This window comes from Rhipicephalus sanguineus, chromosome 1 (genome assembly GCF_013339695.2).
Source record: "Rhipicephalus sanguineus isolate Rsan-2018 chromosome 1, BIME_Rsan_1.4, whole genome shotgun sequence".
NCBI lineage: Eukaryota > Metazoa > Arthropoda > Arachnida > Ixodida > Ixodidae > Rhipicephalus > Rhipicephalus sanguineus.
This window is the reverse complement of record NC_051176.1, coordinates 217,509,457-217,534,146: the sequence shown is the minus strand read 5'-3', so window position 1 is coordinate 217,534,146 and position 24,690 is coordinate 217,509,457. Positions and strand designations below refer to the sequence as shown.

At 43.3% G+C, this 24,690-nt stretch overlaps 1 protein-coding gene across 1 annotated transcript in view; it reads left to right on the top strand.

The window, feature by feature from the left end:
- Positions 1 to 22,450, top strand: part of LOC119371990 (maestro heat-like repeat-containing protein family member 1) — a 169,441-nt gene extending 146,991 nt beyond the window's left edge. Inside the window, exons 34-36 of the mRNA XM_037642438.2 lie at positions 8,764 to 8,898; positions 15,331 to 15,433; positions 16,353 to 22,450. Coding sequence (XP_037498366.1) covers positions 8,764 to 8,898; positions 15,331 to 15,433; positions 16,353 to 16,501 — 387 coding nt within the window. The 3' untranslated portion in view covers positions 16,502 to 22,450. The remainder of the gene's footprint in view (positions 1 to 8,763; positions 8,899 to 15,330; positions 15,434 to 16,352) is intronic.
- Positions 22,451 to 24,690: the final 2,240 nt, after the last annotated feature.

The window sequence follows — 24,690 nt, the reverse complement described above, 5'->3', positions numbered from 1 at the left end:
TAGGAAAAGGTGGGTGGAGCAATGAAATCATGAACTTTGCGAACATATACAGTAAAACCTCAGTGATACAAATCTTGCGGGGTCACCAAAAATATTCGTACCATCCGAAATTCGTATCACCGGAAACATGTAAATTAGTATGCCACAAAACAAAGCTGGCACATGTTTTCATTTATTGTTTCTCAGGACTGCAGCAACCTCATGAAGTGCTCTGAATACAGTAGAACCCCGCTGATACGTTTTTGAAGGGACCGTAGGAAATAAACGTAAGAGACGGGAAACGTAAGAGCCGAAAAACAGGAAAAACGGCAAAATATTTAGTGGTACAGAATTTTATTTCAATTCTTACGAGCAGCACGAAAATTGGCGCGTTCAGCCGCAATCTAGTCGATGGATAGAAACGCGGAGCTTAGGACGGCCTTATCCACAGAAATGTAATCAACGTATGTGATTTTTTTAACACCAACAGCTGTAGGCATGAAAGAACTAAGCACACGCAATCAGGACCGGCGCGGCGAGTCCGACCGCGAACCGCACGCACGACCATGCGAGCTCCAACCAGCTCGAACTCCTCCCGTTCTCCGACAAATAACGATGATGATGAGTCTACGCCAACGCGATGGCAGAAGTGAATGCCAATCTCGAAGGCCCTGCTTTCGCAAGCAATTACGTCATACACGCCATGTTTGTGCAATGCAAATCTCAGAGGCTATGTTTTTGTCAATAGTAAATGCCAATCTCGAAGGCCTTGCTTTCGCGAGCAGTTATGTCATAGACGCCATCTTTGCAATTTGAATCTCGAAGGCCATGCTTTTGTTTGCATCAATTGAAAGATTCTGTTGCTTGCGCCTCTCATGCGGCTAATATTACGGTCAAACGAGGCCAAGCTGCGTGAAAATGCACCATGGCCGCTCTCTTTGGTAGTCACTCGGTTGGCTCCGGGCGCACTTTGCGACGTATCATACGGGAACGGTCCGACAGTTGCGACGTAACAGCGGGGTTCCCAATACATTGTATCTTATGGGAGCTATGCCGGGACCGGCGGAAAACGACGTCACAGCCGGGAAAACGCAGCAGTGAGGAACGTAACAGCGGGGTTCTACTGTAAATGCCAGTAAAGTTTTAAGATACCAACGATCATACTTGTGTATACGCGCCGTGTGCGTGCGTATGCAATTAATGAACCAGATGTGTTGTGACCATAGGTCAGCAAAAAAAGTGGAGCTCACTCAGACTCGCTCAAATAATGTTTTTTGTGTTTAGGGATCACTCGGACTCAGACTCACCAAAGATTTCCTCAACCGGACTCACTCGGACTCAGACTCAGTAAAATTTTCTAGCCAGGTGACGTTGAGTTTACTCGCGTCTATTGTGGACCGAATAAAGTTGTTTCACTCACTCAAACGGACTCACTCGGACTCGGACTCACAGCGCAATCTGAGTCTGAGTGAGTCGACTCATGAGTGAGTTTGCCGACCTATGGTTGTGACCCGTGACAGCTAGTAGCCCTTTCCTAACCCTAGTACGCTTTTCTGCATGACACCAGAGTACTGCGGTGAAAGTGACTTAAGGAGCGCTTTTTTGCACGCGATAGATGAAGGGCGCAAAATTTTAGAACCGCTGTTTTTTGTTTTTATTATTTTCTTATCGCGTTGATGTTGAGGATGTTTTTCGTGAGATTTACGACCATGCCTGCACAATCGGGAGGTTTGCTCAAAAATCGGGGGTCTTCTGTGCAAATTGGAGAGGTGGCAGGCATAGGTCGGCAGACTTCACTCATGAGTCCACTCACTCAGACTCACTCAGACCCAGATTGAGCCGTGAGTCGTGAGTCGGAGTGAGTCCGGATCAGAAAATTTTTAGTGAGTCTGAGTACGAGTGAGTCCTAGTAGAGGGAAGTTTTGGTGAGTCTGTGTCTGGGGGAGCCCTAACCGCAGAATATATTTCTTGAGTGAGTCTGAGTGAGCTCCACACTTCTTTGCCAACCTATGGTGGCAGGTGTGCGCATCGCCTACAATCGTGCATGTTGACGTTGTAAGGCCTAGCTCCTTTTGCCAAAACCGTACCCTTCCCCTTTCGGTCCTCGTCCATTTTTCACAGGATGTCTGATTGTGAGGACATGGCTTGCATCGCCGTGGTAGGCAGTGTAAACACAGTACGACGACGCTGCCTCAAGCACAGTAGCACGTGTTAACAGGTTTAAAAAACAATGCGACGCCACCGCCCTCTGTGATCTAAACGCGAAGGTGTACAAAGGCACATTAACCCTTTGAGAGTCGAATTTTTTCGCAAAATCCAGTCCAAAAATGTGTGATTTTTTTCATTGCCGAAATAAATTCTTCAGACGATTCTATTTAAGAAAAAAATTGTCTAAAATTTTTTTCGATACCGTAAAGTGACAAAAAAATCATTCTTGTTGTTACATACACATGCTTTATTTATTCGTAGTAAAATCCTAAAAAAAACTAAAGAGTTTTTTTATAAATAAAAATTATGCATTGTATTAAACATAGCTCACAGACATACAAAAATAAGCGCACCAGAGTACTTTTCCGATTAAAAATGTTTGTGCTCTAACACTAAAAGCTTTTCAGCGTGTGATAGTCTTTGAAGTATGGCTTGCCGAGCACGCTTTTCAGATGCCGCTCCTTGATCATCATCGGATTCTGAACTCGTCAAAAAATCCTCGTCTGACAAACTGAAATCCAATGAATCAGATTCTGATTCGGCACTTGGGGAATAGTCCGCATTGTAAGAATCGCTGCTCGACTCACCGGCAGCAGAGCAACCGGCGCGCGCTTCTATAGCGTAAGCAAACTGCATCAGTGAGCACACAGAAGTAAACTGTATGGTTTTGCACCCGTCCGGAAAGCAAAACGAGTGAAAAAGCTACAGTAATCCTTTGTCTTATCGCCAACAAGACGTAGTTAGTTTTTTCGAGACCCCAAAACAGGAAACACAATCACGGCGGCGTCGTTTGTGTAATTTAGCGCCACACGGAAACAGATGTAATCGCGCCCCGGGGAGCAATAAACGAGAGAGTAACAAGCGGTCACCCTTTCAGAGATCAGAAACCAAACAGCCATCAGCTCTGCGGGCGCAAGAAGCGAAAACCACCCGAAGGACGAAACCGAAACCAGCCCAACCGCGTGCACGCGTTCTGATGCGCAACTGAAAGCCGCCGCGCCGCTTTGGAAAGCAAAAAAAAAAAAGAAGAAGATGGAGAGACATTGGCGCATGGAGGTGCATCGGCGCATTAAAAAAATTCCACGTATTCCCGAAGCGTGGCAGCACATTGCAAGCAAGAGAGATGATCGAAGAAGGCGCACGTTTGAAACCAACCACTCCGCGGGCGCGCTCGGTTGCAGAAGCGATAGCCGGCGCGCCGTTTTGCGAAGCATAAAAAAAGCAACAACGGAGAGACATCGGCGCATGAAAAAAATTCCACGTATTCGCGAAGCGTGGCAGCACATGCAAAGCAAGAGAAATGATTGAAAAAGGCGCGCACTTTAAACCAGATGCACTGCGGACGCACTTGGATGGGCAAGCGATAGCCGGCGCGCCGTTTTGGGAAGCAAAAAAAAAAAAACAACAGAGAGACATCGGCGCATGAAAAAAATACCACGTATTCCCGAAGTGTGGCAGCACAGGCCATGCAAGAGAAATAATCGAAGGCGCGCGTTTTAAAAATAAACGCTATGCCGTACATCTACGACAAAAACCCTTTGGTACCAGGAAGCTTCTGCCGTACATGTACGGCGAAAACCCTCAAGGGGTTAAAGGGACACTGAAGAGGAAAACGATTTTTCTCGCATTAGTAAAATAGTCTTCCACGATACCAAAAACACCACGCTTTCTGCGCGAAGACGCTTAATAAGCGAGAAAACGTGCAAAAATAAAATACAGGTGGCGACGCCGCCTTGGAATTCCCGCACCATTTGCCGTGACGTCACATATTTTTGACGGCGCCTGCTTGGGCCTATGTAGTTCCTACTTAGTTAAATCGAAGTACATTGTCCTCTGAGGGGGCCAGAGACCTGACATAAAGAGTTTGTGGAAATTTCATCGAGCCAGTGGCGCCGAAATACGTTAAATGCTCTTTGAAGTCTTTTACATCACGAATTACAAAGTTCGGCGCGAAATTTAAAAATGAAACTTTGAACTTGGTTTTCTCCTCTAATCGTAAACCTATGGTGGTGAAATAAACTACACAAGAGTTCTCCGAGCACACTTTATCAATCTAAACCAATTCATTGTTTCTCTTTAGTGTCCCTTTAAGGACTCCAAGATTCACTCGCACAATTTCAGAGGCTACGACGTGTCGCTGATGGCCAAACTGGCGGTGCGGCGTGCATGCCCGCACTTGGGTTCCCTCGGCCGCGCGTGATTGCCGCGTCTTCCATGACAGCGCGAGCAGCACCTGTTCGTACCTTCGCGGTAGCGTACGTTCGTATGAAACGTCACGGGGTGAAAGTCTGTTCACAACAACCGTACTCCATTACATTGCAGACTAATGGCCCTTGGCCGGGACCACATAAAATTCGTATCACCCGGAAATTCGTATGAGTCATGATCGTATCACTGAGGGTCTACTGTAATGAAATATGATCGCGTAGAAAACAGGGTGGGTTGTATGTCATTGGGAGAGGCCTTCATCGTGCAGTCGAGACCCGAAGGTCGCGGGTTCTATCCCGGTCGCGGCAGTCGCATTTCGATGGAGGCGGAGCGCTAGAGGCCCATGTACTGTGCTATGGCAGTGCACGTTAAAGAACACCAGATGGTCGAAATTTCTAGAGACCTCCACTACGGCGTGCCTCATAATCATAGTATCATGGTTTTGGCATGTAAAACCCCAGATATTATTATTTATCCTGCAGTGGACATAAGACAGGCTGATGACAATGATGACATATTTGATATTCGAGGGCAGTTTTTTGCCTTATTCATATTCGATTCATATTGAAAATTTCGATATTCACACACTCTTAGTAATTGCCAACTGTTGTGCCACTTGATACCACATCAGATGTTAAAATAGATGTTAACAACTGAACATATAACATTGCAGCACTAATGTGCCGCAATGTTATAGAGGTGGGATCCAATAGACATAACCTGATAACACTGAAGTTCAGTGTGCATTATGCGGCGTAAGCAACAAAAATGCAGTGCAGTATAAGTTCTGTGCAGTATGACTACAGAACTGCAGGGTGTGTTCATTGACCTGCTTTGTTGCATTGTTGGTGCGCAGTTTTTCTACGATTCTCAGCAGCATAGAAGTCATCACTGGCACTGTTGCATGTGGCGTAAAAGGTATCCAGAAAAAGCTGCAGTCTCTTGCCTTTGAAGCAGTGGAAGATGCATTGTTCAAGTGGTTTTTGGATGCAAGTGCTGCTATTGCCTTTGAGTGGGGCACTTCTCCAGACTTGGTTGCCCTTTGGGCTGCGTCAGCTTTGTTTTAAGGGCTACAGTGTTATAAGGAACGCGGCAACATCAGCAGCAGAGTCGTCACTGGCAAGTCCCAGTCTGTCGACGAAGAAATGGCAATGTCATGGTTGGAACCCAATATTGCATTCCTCCTACAGAAGTACGGAGAGAAAGATATGTTGGCTGCTGATGAGACAGCTCTGTTCTACAAAATGTTGCCACGAAGGACCCTATCGTTAAAAGGTGAGCTCCGTCACGGTGGGAAACACAGCAGTGTCACCATGCTCCTTTGTACAAACCTGGACAGCTCAGAGAAGAATCCATTTTTGGTGATAGGAAAGAACGTGTTGCCACAATGATTTAAAGGAAAGAGGAGATGTCAACTGCAGTATATATTTAATAGGAAAGCATGAATGACGAGAGAACATTTTGCTGGATGGCTACATGACTGGAACGAAAAAATGAAGAGGCAGAAGTATAAGGTATATGCCTTTTCTTAAGATAGCTGTGCTGCCCACCACACAACTGCGGTGCTTGAGAACATTGAACTTCAGTTCTTGCTCCCGAACTGCATGGCACTGGTACAGCCTGTATGTCAAGGGGTGATAATGCCTTTCAAGGCTGGATACCAAAAACGGCTTATAGACTGGCTAGTGCTTAACGTAAAGCTGAACCGTGACACAAAAGATAGATTTGCACATGGAAATAGAAATGCTTCGCGTGTCTTGGACGAATGTGACTGCCAGCGCCATTGCCAACTGCTTCCGACGTGCATCATTTACGGTGGCCAACGAAAGCAGCCATGGCACCGACGAGTCAACTGAACCATTAGCCACACCCGATGATACCGCCACATCAGATGAAGCTGTACTGTAGTGAAACCTGACTATATTGAACTCTGGTAAATAGAATTATCTTTTACATCAAACAATTTTTAAACATGACAATAGGTTAACATTAATGCATAGGAAAACCTACGGATACATCAAACAAAAGTAGCCGGCACCCTTGATATGTCGACATCAAGCAGTGCGAAATGTCCCAAGAAGTTGGCATTCCCTCACAAGATGACGTTTCCTCACAGATGGGGACTTTCCCACATGCATTTGGAAGAGCCAGTAGTGTGATTAGGGGAGTGCCGTGCAAAGCGAGTAGAAACTACAGTTTGCTCTCACATGCTTTATCTCATTATTCCTCGTTGTCGTGCCCGTTGGCCCATCATGCTGTTCGCTTCTCCACTCCCTTTGTTAACGCAATGGCTGCCATGAAACGAAAGAACCTAGATGTTCTCCACAAGGCTGACAATAATCAACACAGTCGAACGTAGAAAAAAGTCTGACATCGCCGCTGTGTGCAGCATCCCAAGAAGCATGCCGAGTTTGATATTGAAAAACAAGGCCAAAATTAGGGCCAAGGCAGATTAGATGCTTCCAGCGCCCAACGAGTACACACAGCTGCGTATGAAGATGTTGAGGTGCTGTTTACATTGATAGTGTAACCCGGTACTTGACATAACCGGCACCCCCAACTAAGAACTGCGAAAAAAGGAAAACAAACAGAAATCCTCACGTATCGAAGTTTGAAGTTTGAAGTTTATTCACATGAAATAAATACATATTGATTGCAAACATTGCAAACACTGAATATTGCTATGAAACTGCCTTCCTTGCATTATCGTGAAGCAGTGCCATGCATACAACTTGTGCGCCAAATTCGCACCGAAAACATGGTAATTGTGTTGGAAGCTTTGTATTGAATCATACGATATATCGAACTAATTACTGTTTGTTAGCGAGTTTGGTACATACTGTTTCGACTGTAGCGTCTCGGAAGGTACTTAATGATGCTAGTGTCATCAGTGAAGGTCAAAGCTCCTGTGATTGTGTAAGTGTGGATGCTGATGTTGTGGCAACAGAGGAACTAACCGAAGACAACTTTGTGCGTGGTGCTGCACGGGCGCACGAAGGAAGCAATGATAGCAAATGTGTCGAGGTAGACGACACCCCAACATTTGTGAACATCCCGACATCCTTCCAAGCACTGGGCGGGGTGCACCTTCTGTGCCACTACTTCGGTGGGCATGAAGATGGTGAAGATGGTCTCGAGACAGCAGCTGCTGCTTAAGGCGCGTTTACACTAGAGCGACACGACACCAACGCAGACACAAGGCAGACGCAGACAGTCGGCTGACGAGTCGCCCGCCGACGATGTCGCCAGACCATCTGGTCACACTAGACTGATGACGATGACGATGCCTCCAAAGACAGCATGTTGTCGTATGGTAACATGACGGCAGACCCAAAGACACTAGCAAAACGCATCGGCCGACGTGTCGTAGGGAAGTCTTCGGGAGATTGGTGGCCGAGCGAAAATACGCCTTGCTCAAATGAAATGAGCGACGCTTCGAACCTTGAAGAGGAGACCTCGGGCGAGATAATGGAGGCCCCCTCGAGCACATCGGGCATTTGACAATAGGCATCTTGCGCGCCCTTCCGACATCTTTTCTTCGCTTCCGCTTTGTTTATCCGCACCCCGCTCCACGACACAGTGGGGGATGGCGCGTATGGCACTGATTACGCCAAGAGGGACAATGGTAGAGGAGGGAGGACAGCTTAAATGAGAAAACGAGTGGAGCAGGTTTTTCCCGTTTCAATTTCATCATGCAAGTTTGGTCGGTGTTGCTGTGCGCTTTCTATGTGACAAAAGAATCAGCCGACGAGAGGCTGGCAGCACGAAAAGACGCGAACACAGTCTTCCACAGATCGGCCGACTGTTGGCGTCGTTGCAGTGTAAATAGGATAACACATGACAAAAGACACTCCCGGCGACAGTCGGCAGACCGAAATCTGCATTGTGTCGCTCTAGTGTAAACGCGCCTTTAGAAGGCCGCGCTTCAGTGAAGGAAGATGCAGCAGCAAAGCATCACAGGCTTTTTTGCGACATCCACATCAGGCTACGCGGCTAGTGTCAAGCGCAATAAACTCAGTTCTTGTGCGTTTGATCCCAGTTTTTCGCTGTTTTTCGCTTAACACTTTACTGTGGACACAGCCACATGGCTGTGATAGGAGCCAATACGTCCATGATGGCTAACGTGTAGTTGGTACACCCTTGCATACAAGAATTGCTCGTATATAATTAATCAATGGCTGTAACAAACTAATGGTTATAACTAAAAAGTATGGCACCCCTTAGACTTTGTTGTAGTGAGATTTAAGTATATAATGACAGTAGTACTCAAGAATATTGAACTAGGCACTGCTTCTTCTCAGATATGAAGTGGTTTAATACATGCTGGAGGACTAAAAGAAATAGTAACATTGGGGTCTTTTCTTGTAGGCATGCAAGGCAACTTTGAAGAAGCTGGGGCCATTGCTCGGATCTGAAGAAGTGAACAACATGTTCCAGAGGCATTTGCCTGATGGTTCCCATCTCCACTACTCTGAGTTCATTAGCGACCTAACAAAAGTCATGGTACGTTTTGATTACTTTTCTCTTATTGATATGGCTTTTGTTGTGCATTACAATTACTTTCTGTGATTTGGCACCAATTACCATATATAGCCGACTATAAGTCGATCCTCCAACTTCCAACCCCTTCTAGGAAAAAGAAAAGGTTGGTTCCAAACACAGCCTCAAGCTGTGGCCCTAGCTCACCGTTAAATTTTTCAGAAGAGGGAGTCATGCAAAGAAACATTTGTCCCTGAGACATTGCTTACGACTTGTTGTCACTAAGGATGGGCGAATATTCGGGCGTTTCGAATATTCGAACGAATATTGCAGTATTCGAATTCACTTCGATATGAATTTAGATTATTTGAAATTTTGAAGTATTCGAAAGGAACGAATATATACATTTGACCGCACATAACCTCTTGTAAAGTTGGTTTCACTGCAGCGTCTGGTTGCTGTGCCGTGAAACAACCCATCCAGGGAAAATCTGCACTGCCGCGAAGTCACACTTCAAGGTTAAATGTACATATTTTTTTAAGTTTAAAAGCGTGTTATACGGGCTTATATGCGCTAAGTATAGTAATTTTTAGAGCTGTGCGAATAGCAAAATTTTGGGTGCGAAGCGAATTCGAATAATAAAGATTGAGTGCGAATCGAATCGAATAATTTCGAATAATTTTCGAATATTTCTCAAACATCTTTCGAATAATTCGAAGTGAAATTACAGAAAAAGTTGCAGAGAATCCCTAAGTGTGTTCTTGTGAGATCGCAACGTGAAAGTGTTTCTTTTCGCTAGGTTGATGAAGCACTGGCGGGGTGGTGTTTCATAGTTGTTTTATCAAGGATGAGGCAATGTAGAGGCCGAATTGTATTTATGTACATGACTTGGTGCAACCAAAGTGTTGCCGACAACACTTCACACGTGATAGGCAAAGATGCCATTTCCTCGGCCTCTCCTCCTCTTTCAACTTCTGTGGAAGCCCAACTGATGTGGCGGACAAGGGTGTGCTCCCTTCAAGTCCGGAGTTCCAAATCTGCCTCGTAGACGTCGATATATAAGAACATCTGAAATTTTGGATGCTAAAAAGCTTCGGCGTCCGATTTTTTGGACTTCCTGCCCAAGTTTCAGGTCCAAAACAGGTTTAATTGAGCCCCCAACTCTGCCACATCTTTGATCTCCATATTGGAACCAGCGTTTTCTTGAGTTAATACATTTGCGACCGTAACGGACCTTGAAAGGCAGCTTTGCCGCAATACGGGGGTGTGAGGAGGTGAAGCATATTGAAAATCTAGGGACCACTTCCAATCAGACGTTGACTGTCTCCTGCCTAAGTTCGACCGTAACGGAGCTTGAAAGGCAGCTTTGTCGCAATACGGGGGTGTGATGAGGTGAAGCATATTGAAAATCTAGGGATCATTTCCAACCGGACTTTGTCTCTTGGCTAAGTTCGACCGTAACGGAGCTTGAAAGGCAGCTTTGCCGCAATACGAGAGTGTAATGAGGTGAAGCATATTAAAAATCTGAAGGGGTCACTTTCAACTGGACGTTGACTGCATTTGTCTTTGGGAAGTTCGAATAGTTCGAATAGTAAAATTTCAGTGCGAATCGAATCGAATAGCAAACACTATTCGAAAAATATTCGAAATTTCGAATATTCGCACACCCCTAGTAATTTTTAAATTGTAACATATTGCACCACTTATAACTTGCACCTTCCTGCTATTCAAATCTTGATACTATTCAAGGCTGCTTCCACTTCATTTCAAACCAAAAAAGTGCCATTCACTCATACCTAGTTCCAATCCTTAAAAATATTGTGCAAGGGTCATGACAAAAATGCTCATTTTTCTTAATAATATGCGGTAAATACTATTCGAACTATTCGATTCGAAATTATTCAACCAAATCACTGTTCGCTTCGGATTCGCTTCGAACCTCAAATTCACTGTTCGCCCATCCCTAGTTGTCACTTGAGAGGATGACGCAGTCATGGTCAATGCCACCAACCCGCTTTGGTGGTTTAGTGGTTATTGTGCTCGACTGCTGACCCGAAGGTCGCGGGATCAAACCCCTGCCACAGCGGCTGCATTTCGATGGATATGAAATGCTAGAGGCCCTTGTACTTAGATGTAGGTGCACATTAAAGGACACCAGACAACCGGAAGTTCCTAAGCCCTCCACTACAGCGCCCTCATAATTGTATTGTGGTTTTGAGACTTAAAACCCCAATAATTATTATTATTATTATGGTCATTGCCATTGTGTGAGCCGCTGCCAATACCTTGATTAGAGCAGCGTAGCATCCTATCTGTTTTCTTCACCTCGTACTTTATCCTTTTTGCACTAATTAGTTATATCTGAACCCTAATTATAATTTTGAGGTATCAAGCAATACTGCAGCATATACAGTCGAACCCGTTTATAACGAACTCGAAAGTGCCGCCAAAAGTGATCGTTATATCGGTAGTTCGTTATATGTGAACACGCCCTTAAAAAACGTGCACTGAGTCATCAAGGCGTTTTCTTTTTTTTTTGCGCATTTTATTAAAGTGCTAACAACCCCCTCAGCGACAAATTAAGCCTTTTCACGTTTTGAAGCGATGCCCGCTGCGTGCTCACGAGTGAATTAAACCGCCTTTGCATTTGCAAGGAACTGACACCGTTTCGCTGAAGCACGGCACTGCCATGTGGAGATGATAATCCCTGGCTAGTTGCGTGTAGTGTGTCGCTTACTCGGCTCCTGCCGTCACTGCCGGGTCGCCGGCACATTTGTATGTTCTCAGTGTCTGATTCACTCCGGACTGTGCGTGGGTGCGGCGAGTAGCCTGTTCGTTCAGCGCGGTGAAGACAAGCATTTTGCAAGCAATGTGCACTCTATACATCCACGATGCTCTAGTGGTCCTGCACAACGAGGCACGGCACACATGGGATCTTGCCTAATAAACGTGTATGTTCGCTGTCAGTGCATCGACGTTTCTCGGGGCCCGTGCTGCACAACACCACGGCGTGCTTGTACCTCCGTCAATCCGCACAGTTTACGCCACACGCACAGCCGAGCAGATAGCTGCAGATGATTGTGATAATGTTGTCGGTGATCAGTCATCATGGCACGTTCATCGCCGGCTGCCACCTCGCCTCTGCTATTTGCAGATGCTTATCCATGAAGGCATCACCGCAGTTGCGCGGAAGTCAAAATCATTTACCGGTCTTTGCCATTACTGAAAAGACGGACTACCTTTTGCGGCACAACATTGACGAATTGAATGACGCAGTGAACTCTTATGCGACGAAAAGTTATCATGGTTATCGCTTCTTGCATTTATGGCTTCTTGCGTTCCAGTGCATTGTTTGGGTCATCGCAGGCAGTGCAGGCTGCGTAGCTGCAGAGAACGGTGCCGGAAAAGGTTGCAGTACAAAAGCTGACAGCAAGGCCTCATGCTGCCTCCTATTTCTTTTTTCCTTTTTTTTTAATTTACTCACTGCCTTTCTGCCACTGAAGAAACGCCTGGAAAGTGAGCGACATACCTTGCTCGCAGCATCCGAAATCTGCGTGCGGTGCTCGCCGTTCCAAGATATCTTCGTAGCAAGTAAACTGGAGCGGGGCACACACGAGCAAGCGTCTCTCATGCTTTAGAAGGCCCGATTAATTTTTCTTCTTCCACTTTGCATGCGCCATATTTTTACCACGATAATCTCTGAAGTGTTCGTTGTAAAGTTAAGAGGCTTTGAAAAATGTTCGCTATATGTGGACGCAGTTTTAATAGACAGCATAGGAAAATCATAAGTGCACCGAAATATGGTTGTTGTAACCGATGAATAGTTTTATATAGGATCATTAAAAGTGGATTCGACTTATAGTAGCATGGTACATGAGCATTTCATTGCTAAATAGTTGTAGTGCAATGCAGACCATGCCTTGTAAACTAGGTCGATAATATTGCTTACGGGTCATTCCACGCCAAACGTCCCAGACAGTGCGCTCGACCCTCTCCAAATGTATTGTAAAAAATTGTGAACGTTCATATCAGTGCACTATTTGCCCTCGGAAAGTATTTTTTGGAAAAAAAATTTTTCTTGTCTGTTACAGTGATTTGAATTTTGCCGTAGTGGGTGAAACATAGGTTGCGAAAAAATACTCTAAAAAATACAATACTTTACGGAACGCCTTAAATATCTGCTGTTTACTTGAAAAGGAATGGCACTATCTTATTATCACCCATTGACGACCACTACTTTGTCTCACGATGTGCTTTGTGGTGAAGCAATGCTGCAATTCTGCGCCCATTTTGATTATTTTTTAAAAATTCTACGAATATTACAGACAAAATAGGTCTATATCACATGGCTGGATAGTTGGCAGTAAGCGTGTCAAAAAAGTATTGAAGTCGATGACCGAGTAGTTTCGAAGTGGAAAGGGCGCAAACATTGAAAAATGTGTGAAATGCTCCACGTTCAGGCACATGTAGAGTGGTGATGCAGTCCAAGTAAAAATGCACGCTTGGTCTCGTTGGGAAGAGTAAACAAAGGAGATTTATTTGTGAAAGTTTCATCGGAGTGTTTTTCGTTTTTGGCGAGAAACAAAAATTTATGTTGAGCGTTCGCGGCGTGCCTGGGTGCGGGCCCGTAAGTCCGCTTCACTGCGCCGCCACTGTTCCTTGGGGCAACGAAAGTATGCAGCGCCCATGCGGGTGGCACGATCATGTGTTGCTGTGAGTTTTCTCGTTTCGACACGCATTCTTCGGCTTTCCGCAGTGCCGCCGACGAAGTGTCAGGGAGAACGAGTGATGGTTGGTTTAAAATATATTATTATATTAATGAAAGTGGCTAACAGGCACCGGGAATACACTTATAATTCTTTTTTATGGGCAGCTCGCTTGAACGTGACTCGCGCCATTCGTGCCTCGGAGCCCAATGGTGCTACGTATTCTTACGCTCGAAACTTCGGCAGAGGTGAACTTTGCTCCGGTGATCGCGTCGCCGAGCGAGCACGCGGCACTCGAAGGTTCGTCTTTCGGCCGCTTCCCTTGGCAGCGCGTAATAAGATAAACATTGCGAATGGTGAGTATATTGCTATAGTGTCATATTTTAGACGGAGAGCCTGTACAACGAAAACCGAAAGCGATAAATATAAAAAAGGACGAAGCCGCCTTTAAGGCGGCTTCGTCCTTTTAAATGTCTATCGCCTTCGCTTAGTAATCGCAAGGCGATTACTAAGATGAAAGCATCGCATGCAGCGTGGCAGAAAGTGGAGCTCTCAGCAAGGTTTGAGTCTACAATCTCCCTCAAAGATACGTGCACGTTTCACCTTTTCGTGCCATCATCACTGACCACTCTTAATGCCGGGCTCACCACCTACTCAGCAACACAGGGATTTCAAGTGGCGAAGAGTCCGAAGACCATACGTCGGCAACGGAAGTAAGAACTGCAACCTCCGCAGAGATCGAGAACACAACCCAAGCTCTGCACGTGTCGAACGTGTGCATGCAGTGACGTGGCAATGAAATCGTGCTCTGCTCCCACTACTAACCGGCAGCCTTTAGTGCCCTTCCGAAACATTCTGCCAGCCATATACACTATTTGCAAGTATTCAGCAACGTGAAAACTCACAGCAGCACACGATCGTGCCACCCGCGTGGGCGCTGCATACTTCCGTTGCCCCAAGGAACAGTGGCGGCGCAGTGAAGCGGACTTACGGGCCCGCGCCCAGGCACGCCGCGATCGCTCAACATAAATTTTTGTTTCTCGCCAAAAACGAAAAACACTCCGATGAAACTTTCACAAATAAATCTCCTTTGTTTACTCTTCCCAACGAGACCAAGCGTGCATTTTTACTTGGACTGCATCACCACTCTACATGTGCCTGAACGTGGAGCATTTCACACATTTTTCAATGTTTGCGCCCTTTCCACTTCGAAACTACTCGGTCATCGACTTCAATACTTTTTTGACACGCTTACTGCCAACTATCCAGCCATGTGATATAGTCTTATTTTGTCTGTAATATTCGTAGAATTTTTAAAAAATAATCAAAATGGGCGCAGAATTGCAGCATTGCTTCACCACAAAGCACATCGTGAGACAAAGTAGTGGTCGTCAATGGGTGATAATAAGATAGTGCCATTCCTTTTCAAGTAAACAGCAGATATTTAAGGCGTTCGGTAAAGTATTGTATTTTTTAGAGTATTTTTTCGCAACCTATGTTTCACCCACTACGGCAAAATTCAAATCACTGTAACAGACAAGAAAAATTTTTTTTCCTAAAAATACTTTCAGAGGGCAAATAGTGCACTGATATGAACGTCCACAATTTTTTACAATACATTTGGAGAGGGTCGAGCGCAATGTCTGGGACGTTTGGCGTGGAATGACCCTTACTTGATTCGTGTATAACTGTTTGTGATTCAGTATCATTTTTGGCCTGATTTGTTAGTATGTTGTTTTTGATGTTGCAGGTGATTGATCTCGAACAGCACATGTCCACATTTGTGACCTTATGTCTTGGTCACATGAAGAGCCTTAACCCAACTATTCAGTGCAATGCTGTGTTGCTCTTAGGTAAGTATATTCACATTCTGTATTTTTACAGCATAAGCTGTTATTAGCTAGCAACAGCAGATCTTGGTGACGATGTTGTCCACCATCGCCAGTGTCCATCGCAGCTATCACGCATAGTAAGGAAAAAAAAAAGCCAGGATTCGAGCTGGAATCAAATCCAGGGATTTTATCCTTAACAAAAATTATGTGTCAAACATAAATTAACCAAATCCCAGCTTAACATTGACTCACTCGTGAATGTTCAGCTTACCATAACTATTGCTCAAATAGGTTTAGAGCATCCATTCTTGGTGTACAGATTTACTACATTGTAACTCTCCCATTTTAGGAAAAATCTTGCTCTCCAAAAGGCACATGAAATGTTTGGTATTTTGAAAACTACAAATTATACTTAAAAAGTAACTGCATACTTAAAATCAGCACACAAATATACATGAACTCAGCAAGTTTCCTAAAAATCCATCAAGAAAAAAAAATTATAAGAGCAGTGTCCCTCCTTACATAGGTTTTATTTGGAGTCTTTACCTGTCAGTCTGCGTCTGTGAATATCTTAAGTTTTTTTTTTTGCACTATGGCTCTTGCACAGTTGATATAGTCGCCATCATCCTTTGTACTGAGCACGTTCAGTCATTTTCACTTTTCGTATGCTTGAGCAACAACACTTCTTTTTTGTGTATTTACACACTACTCTATGAATTTGTATAACTTGCCCTTGGCTTTAACTTGTATGTAGTATTTGTTGTTGATGTATATACTATACAGGCTTCACTTTGTTTACTATCATTGTTGGTACTGTGGTGTGTAGCATCATCATTGCTTGTCATGCAAAGCCTGACCATTTAGGAATCTAAAAAGCCATTGCTTTCTTTGGTAAGACAGTCATTCTGCTTGATTGCCCCATTATCTTGCACTTTTCAAGGCTGTCTGCTGGGAAATGCGCGTGCGGAGCTCCGTAAGGACCTTCCTTGTGAGCGTGCATGCTCAGCACTCGTCCTGCTGCTGAAGGCTGAGCTTCCCGAGCAGCGCTGCAGAGCTGCGGAAGCTCTGAGCCTTCTCCATGGTTGCTGAAGAAGTCTGGTTGCCTCTCAACTAGCTGCTATGGCTTCTTGCCATTGAAAGCAAACGCATGTGTGCCTCAAAGGCTTTTTCCACACGTTTTGCTCTAAGTCTTTGCGTCTTCCCCACTGGAGCCTTGATTATAACTGCCAAGTCGCAGGCATTGTAAGCAGCATTGAGTGGGGTCCACTCTTTGCCATAGCTTGTTGGTTGCAGTTGCTCTTGACGATCACATATACGTTTCTTTGTTTTTAATTTGCAGCATGCTGTTAAAGGCATGCAGTGTTATATTTTTCCATATATAATGCATCATGCTATTATTATGCAGTGCGACATATGCAGAGTGATAGATGTATGGTATATATATGGTTGTATCTTGATTATATTATAATGTGAGGTTGTATATTTAATGTTATAGGCTCTGGTGAGAAGGCTAGCACACGGTTCTTCTTTAATTTTTCTATCCTATATAAGATTGTGAGAGATATCAATGTGGTATTGTTTATTCCAGAGCACTGTATGCTGGTGTGCAGAGGGCTCACTCAAGTCTTGGTTTCTTATATTTTAGCTTCTATACCAATGCATATTTTTCTAGTGCCCATAGTGAAGCAATAACGCACTTACAATGTTAATTCAATTGCAAGCATTCCCCACTTGGTTAATTTTGCACATCAAATCATTTAGTCTGTGTGTTATATACACCTTGCTGTGTGCAAGTATCAACAGCAGGTATTTGATTAAACTTGGTGATACTCGACTTGAAATAGCAGGGACACTTCCGTGAGAATGGAGATACTGAAAAACTTTTGTACAGGTAATTTTTAATTCTTTCCTCTGGCTTCCCAATAGTTGAGTTCATAACGAGTTTAGTTACAGTGAAGGTCAAGAAGTCAGAAGTCACTTCAAAATGGGCATTGTTTATTTTCAAAGCACGGTGTTCATATGCAAAATACACAGCAGAAGCAAAGCTTATCTTCTGTCTTCACTGCAGTACAACACTGTTATAGCGCGTAAGCAGTAACGCGCCAGATGTAGCTGCTTTATTTTCACCATTTATTTTACACACAAGGTGACTGACTTTACAAGATGGAAGCACTATTTTTATTCATGTTAAGCATTGTACCAACTTGTGTAGGTACAGTAGCTCATGTGATTAGTCTGTATAAAGATATAGAGAATTCTTGCATTCTTGTAATCTGGTAGATGTGAATGTGTCTGATATATTAAGGCATAGTATACTTTGTGTTGAATACAAGGCAGTCATGCCTGCCACTAGGTTTCTACGCATGAAGCCACATTCTGCAAGCAGTTTTTCTTTTATAACCACCCGCCTATGTATAATTTGCTCATGTCTCATGTATGCCATTGAATGGCTTATAATGCAAATCATGTCTGGGGTATAGCTCTTGTATTAGACTCTGCATTGTGCCACGAAAGCTGCAGCTGGTACTCGGAGGTTGGAAGAGGCAACGCAGTGACCTTGTTATAATGGCGGCCTTTTTCTTTGGTGGCACTATTTTCTTATTTTTTTTGGGGGGGGGGGGGGGGTGGTTTACTGTCTGATGCCTTCAATTTTTGTGGTATCGATTGCATGGACATATTGTATGCTGCTGCTAACCATGATGTGTGGTTTGAAAGGAGAGCCACCGGCTTCACTTTTCCACTAGCGAAAGTGGCAGACATGGCACACCAGACTTTGCTGCGAGTCGTCTTGAATGTGAGTATAGTTGGTTGCAGTTGTGAATTCTTCTCTTGTAGCACACTTAGGGACAATACCGGTACTTTGCTTGGCACATTTAGTGTCTTTTGCAACCTTGGCTTAAAATTCCCAAGCAGTAATGTGCATATTCACTGTTGCAGTGGTGAAGGCACATTTGGATTTCAGTCGCCATTCTCTGCTGCGACTGATAATTGTGTGCTTTAGCGACGGATAATGTGTGCTTTAAAGGACACATTAAAGCATGTGCACTTTAATGTGTGTGCACATAAGTGTGTAAGATGGGTATCCGCATTTACTTTTGAAAGACTTTCGAGGTATTTGTGTTAGAGGTGTCTTCTATTGCACAAAGTACCCTATAGCTGATGCTGTAGTACAGCAAGCTGGTCATGACAAGCACAGAAGTTATTAGGTACCGACTACAGTTAGTTTTATGAGCATATTTACTGGCACCTCTCACACCTGTACTTTGCTGCTGTTCATGATTTAATTAGAAGAATTATTGCAGTTGATTTTGTTTTGTTAAAAAACTTTTTGAAGAAAGGTCACTTATGTAGAAATGCCTGTGGGAATATGCACTGTAAGGCACCTGAAACTGAATTGAGTGATCCCTTCCCACTTTGAAAACGAAAATTTACAATATGTGTTAGCATGACTTTGTGCTTTCTATAGATACTAATGATTCTAACTGCAAATACAGCCTCTGATGAGCTGCTAGCTGCAGGGGCGTAGCCAGAAATTTTTTTCGGGGGGGGTTCAACCATACTTTATGTACGTTCGTGCGTGCATTTGTATGTGTGCGTGCATATATACGCAAGCAAAACTGAAAAATTTCGGGGGGGGGGGGTTGAACCCCCCCAACCCCCCCTTGGCTACGCCCCTGGCTAGCTGCATATGCAAGCTCTAGCTGTGTTCATAGAGAAGACTTGACCGTTAGGCACTTCATTTAGGTGCATAGTTAGCATGCTTAATATTGCTTTACATTCGTTGGTTATGATGCTGTCTAATTTGTAAAGTATGTGTGTACATGAAACCACACTTGCTAGAAGGCCACTAGCAGTTTATCAGCAATTCTTTGTGTATTAAGTGTACTATACCATGAACTCGTATACACAGTAGATTTTTCGCAAATTACTGTGGGAACGTGCTGCATTTGCATGTGATGTGTCAGGTGAAGGTATCATGTGAACAAGCTTTCTCTTGCATTATAGCCCCTCTGTGAATATTTGTAAACTATTCCCAACTGTGGTGGTGGGTGAAAAGCATTCTTGGAATGTCCACAGATCTATACGCACCTAACTTCATCTCTTTCAATTTTCTTAGCAGCAGGCAGACACATAATTTTGTAACCTGTTTGCCAAGCTCAGCCACTAAACAGCACTCTTGCCATTATGTACTTCCACAGATTACTAATTTCTTGGAGATTATAAATTTGGTGTCAACACGAGAGGTTAGTGCTCTTGGCCTACTTCTTGTCAACATGTTACATGAGTTTTTCTGTGTTTTTTTTTCTCATGTTACACCGTTTTCATTGGTCCTTATTCCTCTGTTATTGACATTGTTCCAGCTTCTTCCAAGAAACAAAATTGATACTGCTTTTTGTATTTCTTTTTTAGCATCTAATGTTTTCATGGTGTACAGTGAGAGCCAGCATGTTTTGGTGGCACTTTATTTGCAACACCACCACCTTGGTATATGCACTGGGCCAGTTGAATGATCCTTTTTAACATTCAAAATAAATAAATTATATTGCTGGCCCATGTGACTGCAGATGCAATTCTTGGCAGTAGTTCCTATCTTATGTGTGAATGTGTAACCGATTTTGTGCTACTTGGCACACTTTAGTTGTGGCAAAATTTAGCAAGTGAGGTAAGCTCAGCCACTGGACAACTAAGCGCTGCGGAAAAGCAAACCTCACAGTGGCTGTAGGCATGTATTTGCAAGGGCAAGAGGTACGAATTTAATTTGAGTAAAATAATCAAGCCTTGATTGTAAAGACATTTTAGTCTAGTTTTTCTTTTGGCAACATAAATGCAGTGTTCGAGCATGTTAACGTAAAGAAACCTGCTGATAACTGCATTTGTATGTCATTATTTCATATTCTCACTAAAATAATTACGGAGGCCATGAAAACGATATCAACAGGCTGAGCAGGCTTGGCAGCCATGGTGCACCATTTTCCCCTAATGATCTGTTGCCATTCGCTGTGATGAAGAGATAGGGTTTGTGTGCATCAATTTTCACAATTACTTCTGTCCGTTGCTTTTTGACATACAGAGAAGCAAATATGATGAACAAAAGGTGTTGCAGAGCCCCTTGAAGTGCATTTAGGCTGCTTCTACATAAGTCAATTCAGTGCACTTGCTGGAAAAAAAAAGCTATCACTTGTCTCAGATATTTCACTTTGCAGCATGCTTTTCTTGCTCTGCCACCTACTTGTTACATGTTATTCAAAACAAATTTGTGAAGATTCTTCTTAAGCAAAAAAAAAGAAAAAGAAAAAAAAAGAAACTTATCTCGTACAGACATGTAAAGCCCATTAATGTACTCCATGCACATGGGCACTTTCTCTTTTGCTTCTCTTCCTCTACTACTGCTTGCTATTAATATGGTCAGTAAATACATACATATATATGCATAGAGGAATGTAGTTTTGTAGTGTTCTAGTGCAGTGCTTGCAGTGCTGCTGCCGATGATAAGTTGTCAGTGTTACCTGAGGTGTAATAAAGAGGCAGCTGTGACCTTCATTGCATTTTCTGCCATTCCTGTGTAAAGAAAGAAAAAGAAAAGACCATAAGCATTTCTTGCCTGATTCAAGTGTTCTCGAATAGATGCAGGTTACTTGGATGTTAGGAAGGAGCAGAAATTAAAATAGAAGTTGAGAGCTTTGCATGCATCCAGAACCACAAAACAAACTCATCATTTTACTGATTTAGAGGTCACTAAGTAATTTCAGTGTAGTTAAACGCACTTCTGTTGTCAAATGGAGTGACAGGCAGAGGGGGATGGCAAAAAAAAGAAAGGCTGAGTAGCATGTGTAACAATGCAAAAATAAGGTTGCACAAATTTAGCTTTTTGTGTGAATAATTAGTAACGATGATCACAGGCTGTGTTAACAGAAACAATTCCTGTATTGCAGCTTCTTTTCTTCTCTGGCACCCTTACCACTTGCCGTCGTTTTCATTCCTTACTTAATTCCAAGGAGGTACCAGTCAAATTAAGCTGTTTTCAATGCTTTGGACCTTTTTGTTGTTGAGTTAGCTTGATTTGTGTAAGAGGAGTGTTGAAAGGGGGAGGTCTTTTTATAAGTGGGGAAGAAATAGTTGCACCAAGATGAACGAATGGCACATCCTTCATGGTATGCAGGCACCGTGGTTACAGCCACAATACTAATAATGAGCCTGTAGTCAATCGAATCAGCAGTGTTTTGGTGTTGCTAGCGGCCTTATTGTTATTACTGTCAAAACGAACGGGAAGGAGAAATGAAGAGGTATTTTTATTGTAGGCCTTATGGGGTGTTTGTTGCCCAGCTTTTTATCTAAGGGTGTACCCGAGTAGAAATCTTGCAGTAGCTTGTCAAGTTTATGCACATTGTTATCGGTATGTAACAGCTGTGTTATTTTGTGGATTGAAGCACTGAAAATCTATGAGTCACTCGACTTTGTAGCAGATGAAACTGACAAGTAAAATGCCTTTGTATCTCGGTGTTTCATGAAAGTGATTTCACTTTGCCACCGATGTATGCTGGATGTGAGCCTGCAACGATCTCATCGCCTTTTCACTGTTGGACACGGCGTATTTGTGTCCTGTGGGAAGAAATGCATGATCACTAGTACATTACCAATATATGGCAGTCAATGTATAGTCACAGTGGCAGACAATGCAGTATGTGTGCCAAAGGAGACAAATGTGCACAGAGTTTCGGCCATGCTTTGCATTATTAGTGCTTGGTCATTGTTTGATTTCTTTTATCTGCAAGGGAGTTGAATTAACTTTTGTTATGTAGATTTACATACAATCGCATTTTCAATTTTGTAACTGTAGTTTCATTCCATAACATTTATTTTTTGACATTGTACTTTTGTTGGAGGGTGAAACGTTTTAGTCGCATGTTTTGTCTGAAGCTGCATGTGCAGCATTGTGGCCGTTATATACGAGCTTGTTGTGTGTGGTTTCACAACATATGGCAACTGATGTTCTTGATGCTATGCTTATGGGTTGAATAAAAGTTGTTTTCATCTAAATGGTTTTCTTATGAAGACCTTCAAGACGTCTGATCAGCCACCTTAGCACTGTTCTTCAGTGTATTGTGTAAACTCAATCAACAATGCCCCAGAACCTATACATAAACAACAATGCCCCAAAACCTATACATAAACCGAAATATATCTGCTGAGATGCCAATGAGCAGCAGCCATGCCATTCTCCAGGTAGTTAGGCAAAGCAAGCTTTGCTTTAAACTGGTATAGCTATTATTTTTGTGGCCTAAAACATGCTCTGGAAAAGCTATAGTGCCCCCCAGAAATATATCCCCAAATTTTGTAAAAATACCTAGTACGAGTGTCAATACTCAGTTCCATATTTGCCTTTCCCATCCACCCTCGGCATCCATTTTTATGAAGGTGAGGGGAAGCGCTGGTGTTACTTACTCTAAATGGCTAGCATATCCAGAAACTCTATGCTTTGCCTAGACCTTGTGTTACCTGGCTTCAATTTGTTCCTTTTTTTTTCAGTGGTAATTGATAGGTGCTGTTGGCAGCCCATATTTCCAGTCAGTAATTGCTATTATAGTAATGTTGGGTTCAAAAATTTGCTGTGCTATTGTGTACTAGATAACTGCATGTGGCAATTTTTTTTCTAATACCATATGGCAGATGTAGCACATTTATTTTGCACTTATTTTCGTGGCTTTCTTTAAAGTTTTCAGGTTCAGGGATTTCATGAAACATCTTCGTCAGTTCATGCGAGTATGTCAGCAACATACACATCAGCTCAGCCATAAATTCCACACTTAACTTTTACTTCAAGGGTTCATAATGTAACTTTATAGTGGTGGCAACACACCTTAAAGGCAAGCAACTCTTAAAGCATACGACCTGTTCCAGTCAGTTGTGGGCCCTATTGGTGTATTGCACCCACACTTGCACGTGTTATAGAAAAAGTAACTAGTTATAATTTTGGTTACTTCCTAACTTTTACGAACATTGTATAAAATAAAATATAACGAGATGGCCTCGCTGTGCTGGTGCATCCTGTGTTGCGCGTTTATTTTCAGTAATAGTTTTCAAAAGTATTAATTTGTTATCTTTCCTGCAGGGTTTCTTGCAAATGCGACATTCTCAAGAAGCTTTGGGAAGTTGACACACTCCCAATTAAGGTGCTCACGATCATATCAGCGCAAAACTGAGAAGATATCTTCCAGTATCAGTACATGTACCTGGCCATGGTATTGAAATATTCGTCAGCTGGTATCCGATTGAGCTTAACCCTCCCATAGCCTTCACTGGTTAATCATCGATAAACTAGGAAATTTAACAGATCCAGCTGACACAAAAAGTCCTAGGGATGTCCCAAAAAAGTCCACTCATGCCACATCCAATGAAGATTTTCCAGCAGACTATCAAGGCACATCGAGTTAGGATGGTCTGAAAAAGCTCGCCATCACTGATATGATTGTGATGAAATCAGCATGCAAGATCATTTCTGTGAATGCCCGTCAGGAGACAGCCTGTCAGGTGGCTGTGTTGCTGGTGCCCTATTTAGATGTACTTGATATTTTAGATTATTCTGCAGGGGCATCTCAAAAATGTTATTCAGGGCATTGCTATAGAGACTCAATCTTTGCCTCCGAGAATGTAGTGGGTGTATGCTATCTGAAGCTGTCAGTGGGCTACCTGATGGCTGTGAGTTGTGGCACTGGCTAACGCTGCAAGGATAAATTCTAGTACACATAAGTACTCAAGAAGGGATCGGGAAAACAGTGCTGCTGTTGCTCAACAGTATGAGTATCGCACGCAAAGTGTCCAGACGAGGGTTCGTCTACCACCTGTGTCCATTTTATTTTCTTCCACTTAGATTTGCCTTATCATTTGTTTACGGAATTAAGTAGACGCTAACTTCCCCTATGGCGTTCCCCTACGGCTACCAATGATACCACGACATTATACCGGGTGTTTCAAGAAATGGGTCCAAAATTCTCAAATATCAGGGAAAATCGATATTCGTTCGATGCCTTCACATTTACTTGTTCTGTAGCAGCAGGCATCTTAAGATGGCTAGAGACATCATTTGGGACAGTAGTTAAGACAGTTAAATGAATGAACTTTTTAATTAGTGGAGTAACGTGGTTATGTCAAGTTGGAGAATTGAAGTCCTTCATACGAAGAATCCATTGCAGCTTTGTCATTTTGAAACGTCATGATGACATCATCAAGTGACGATTTTTTTTTCATTATTCGTGTTGCCCCCGACGCCGTGGGACGCC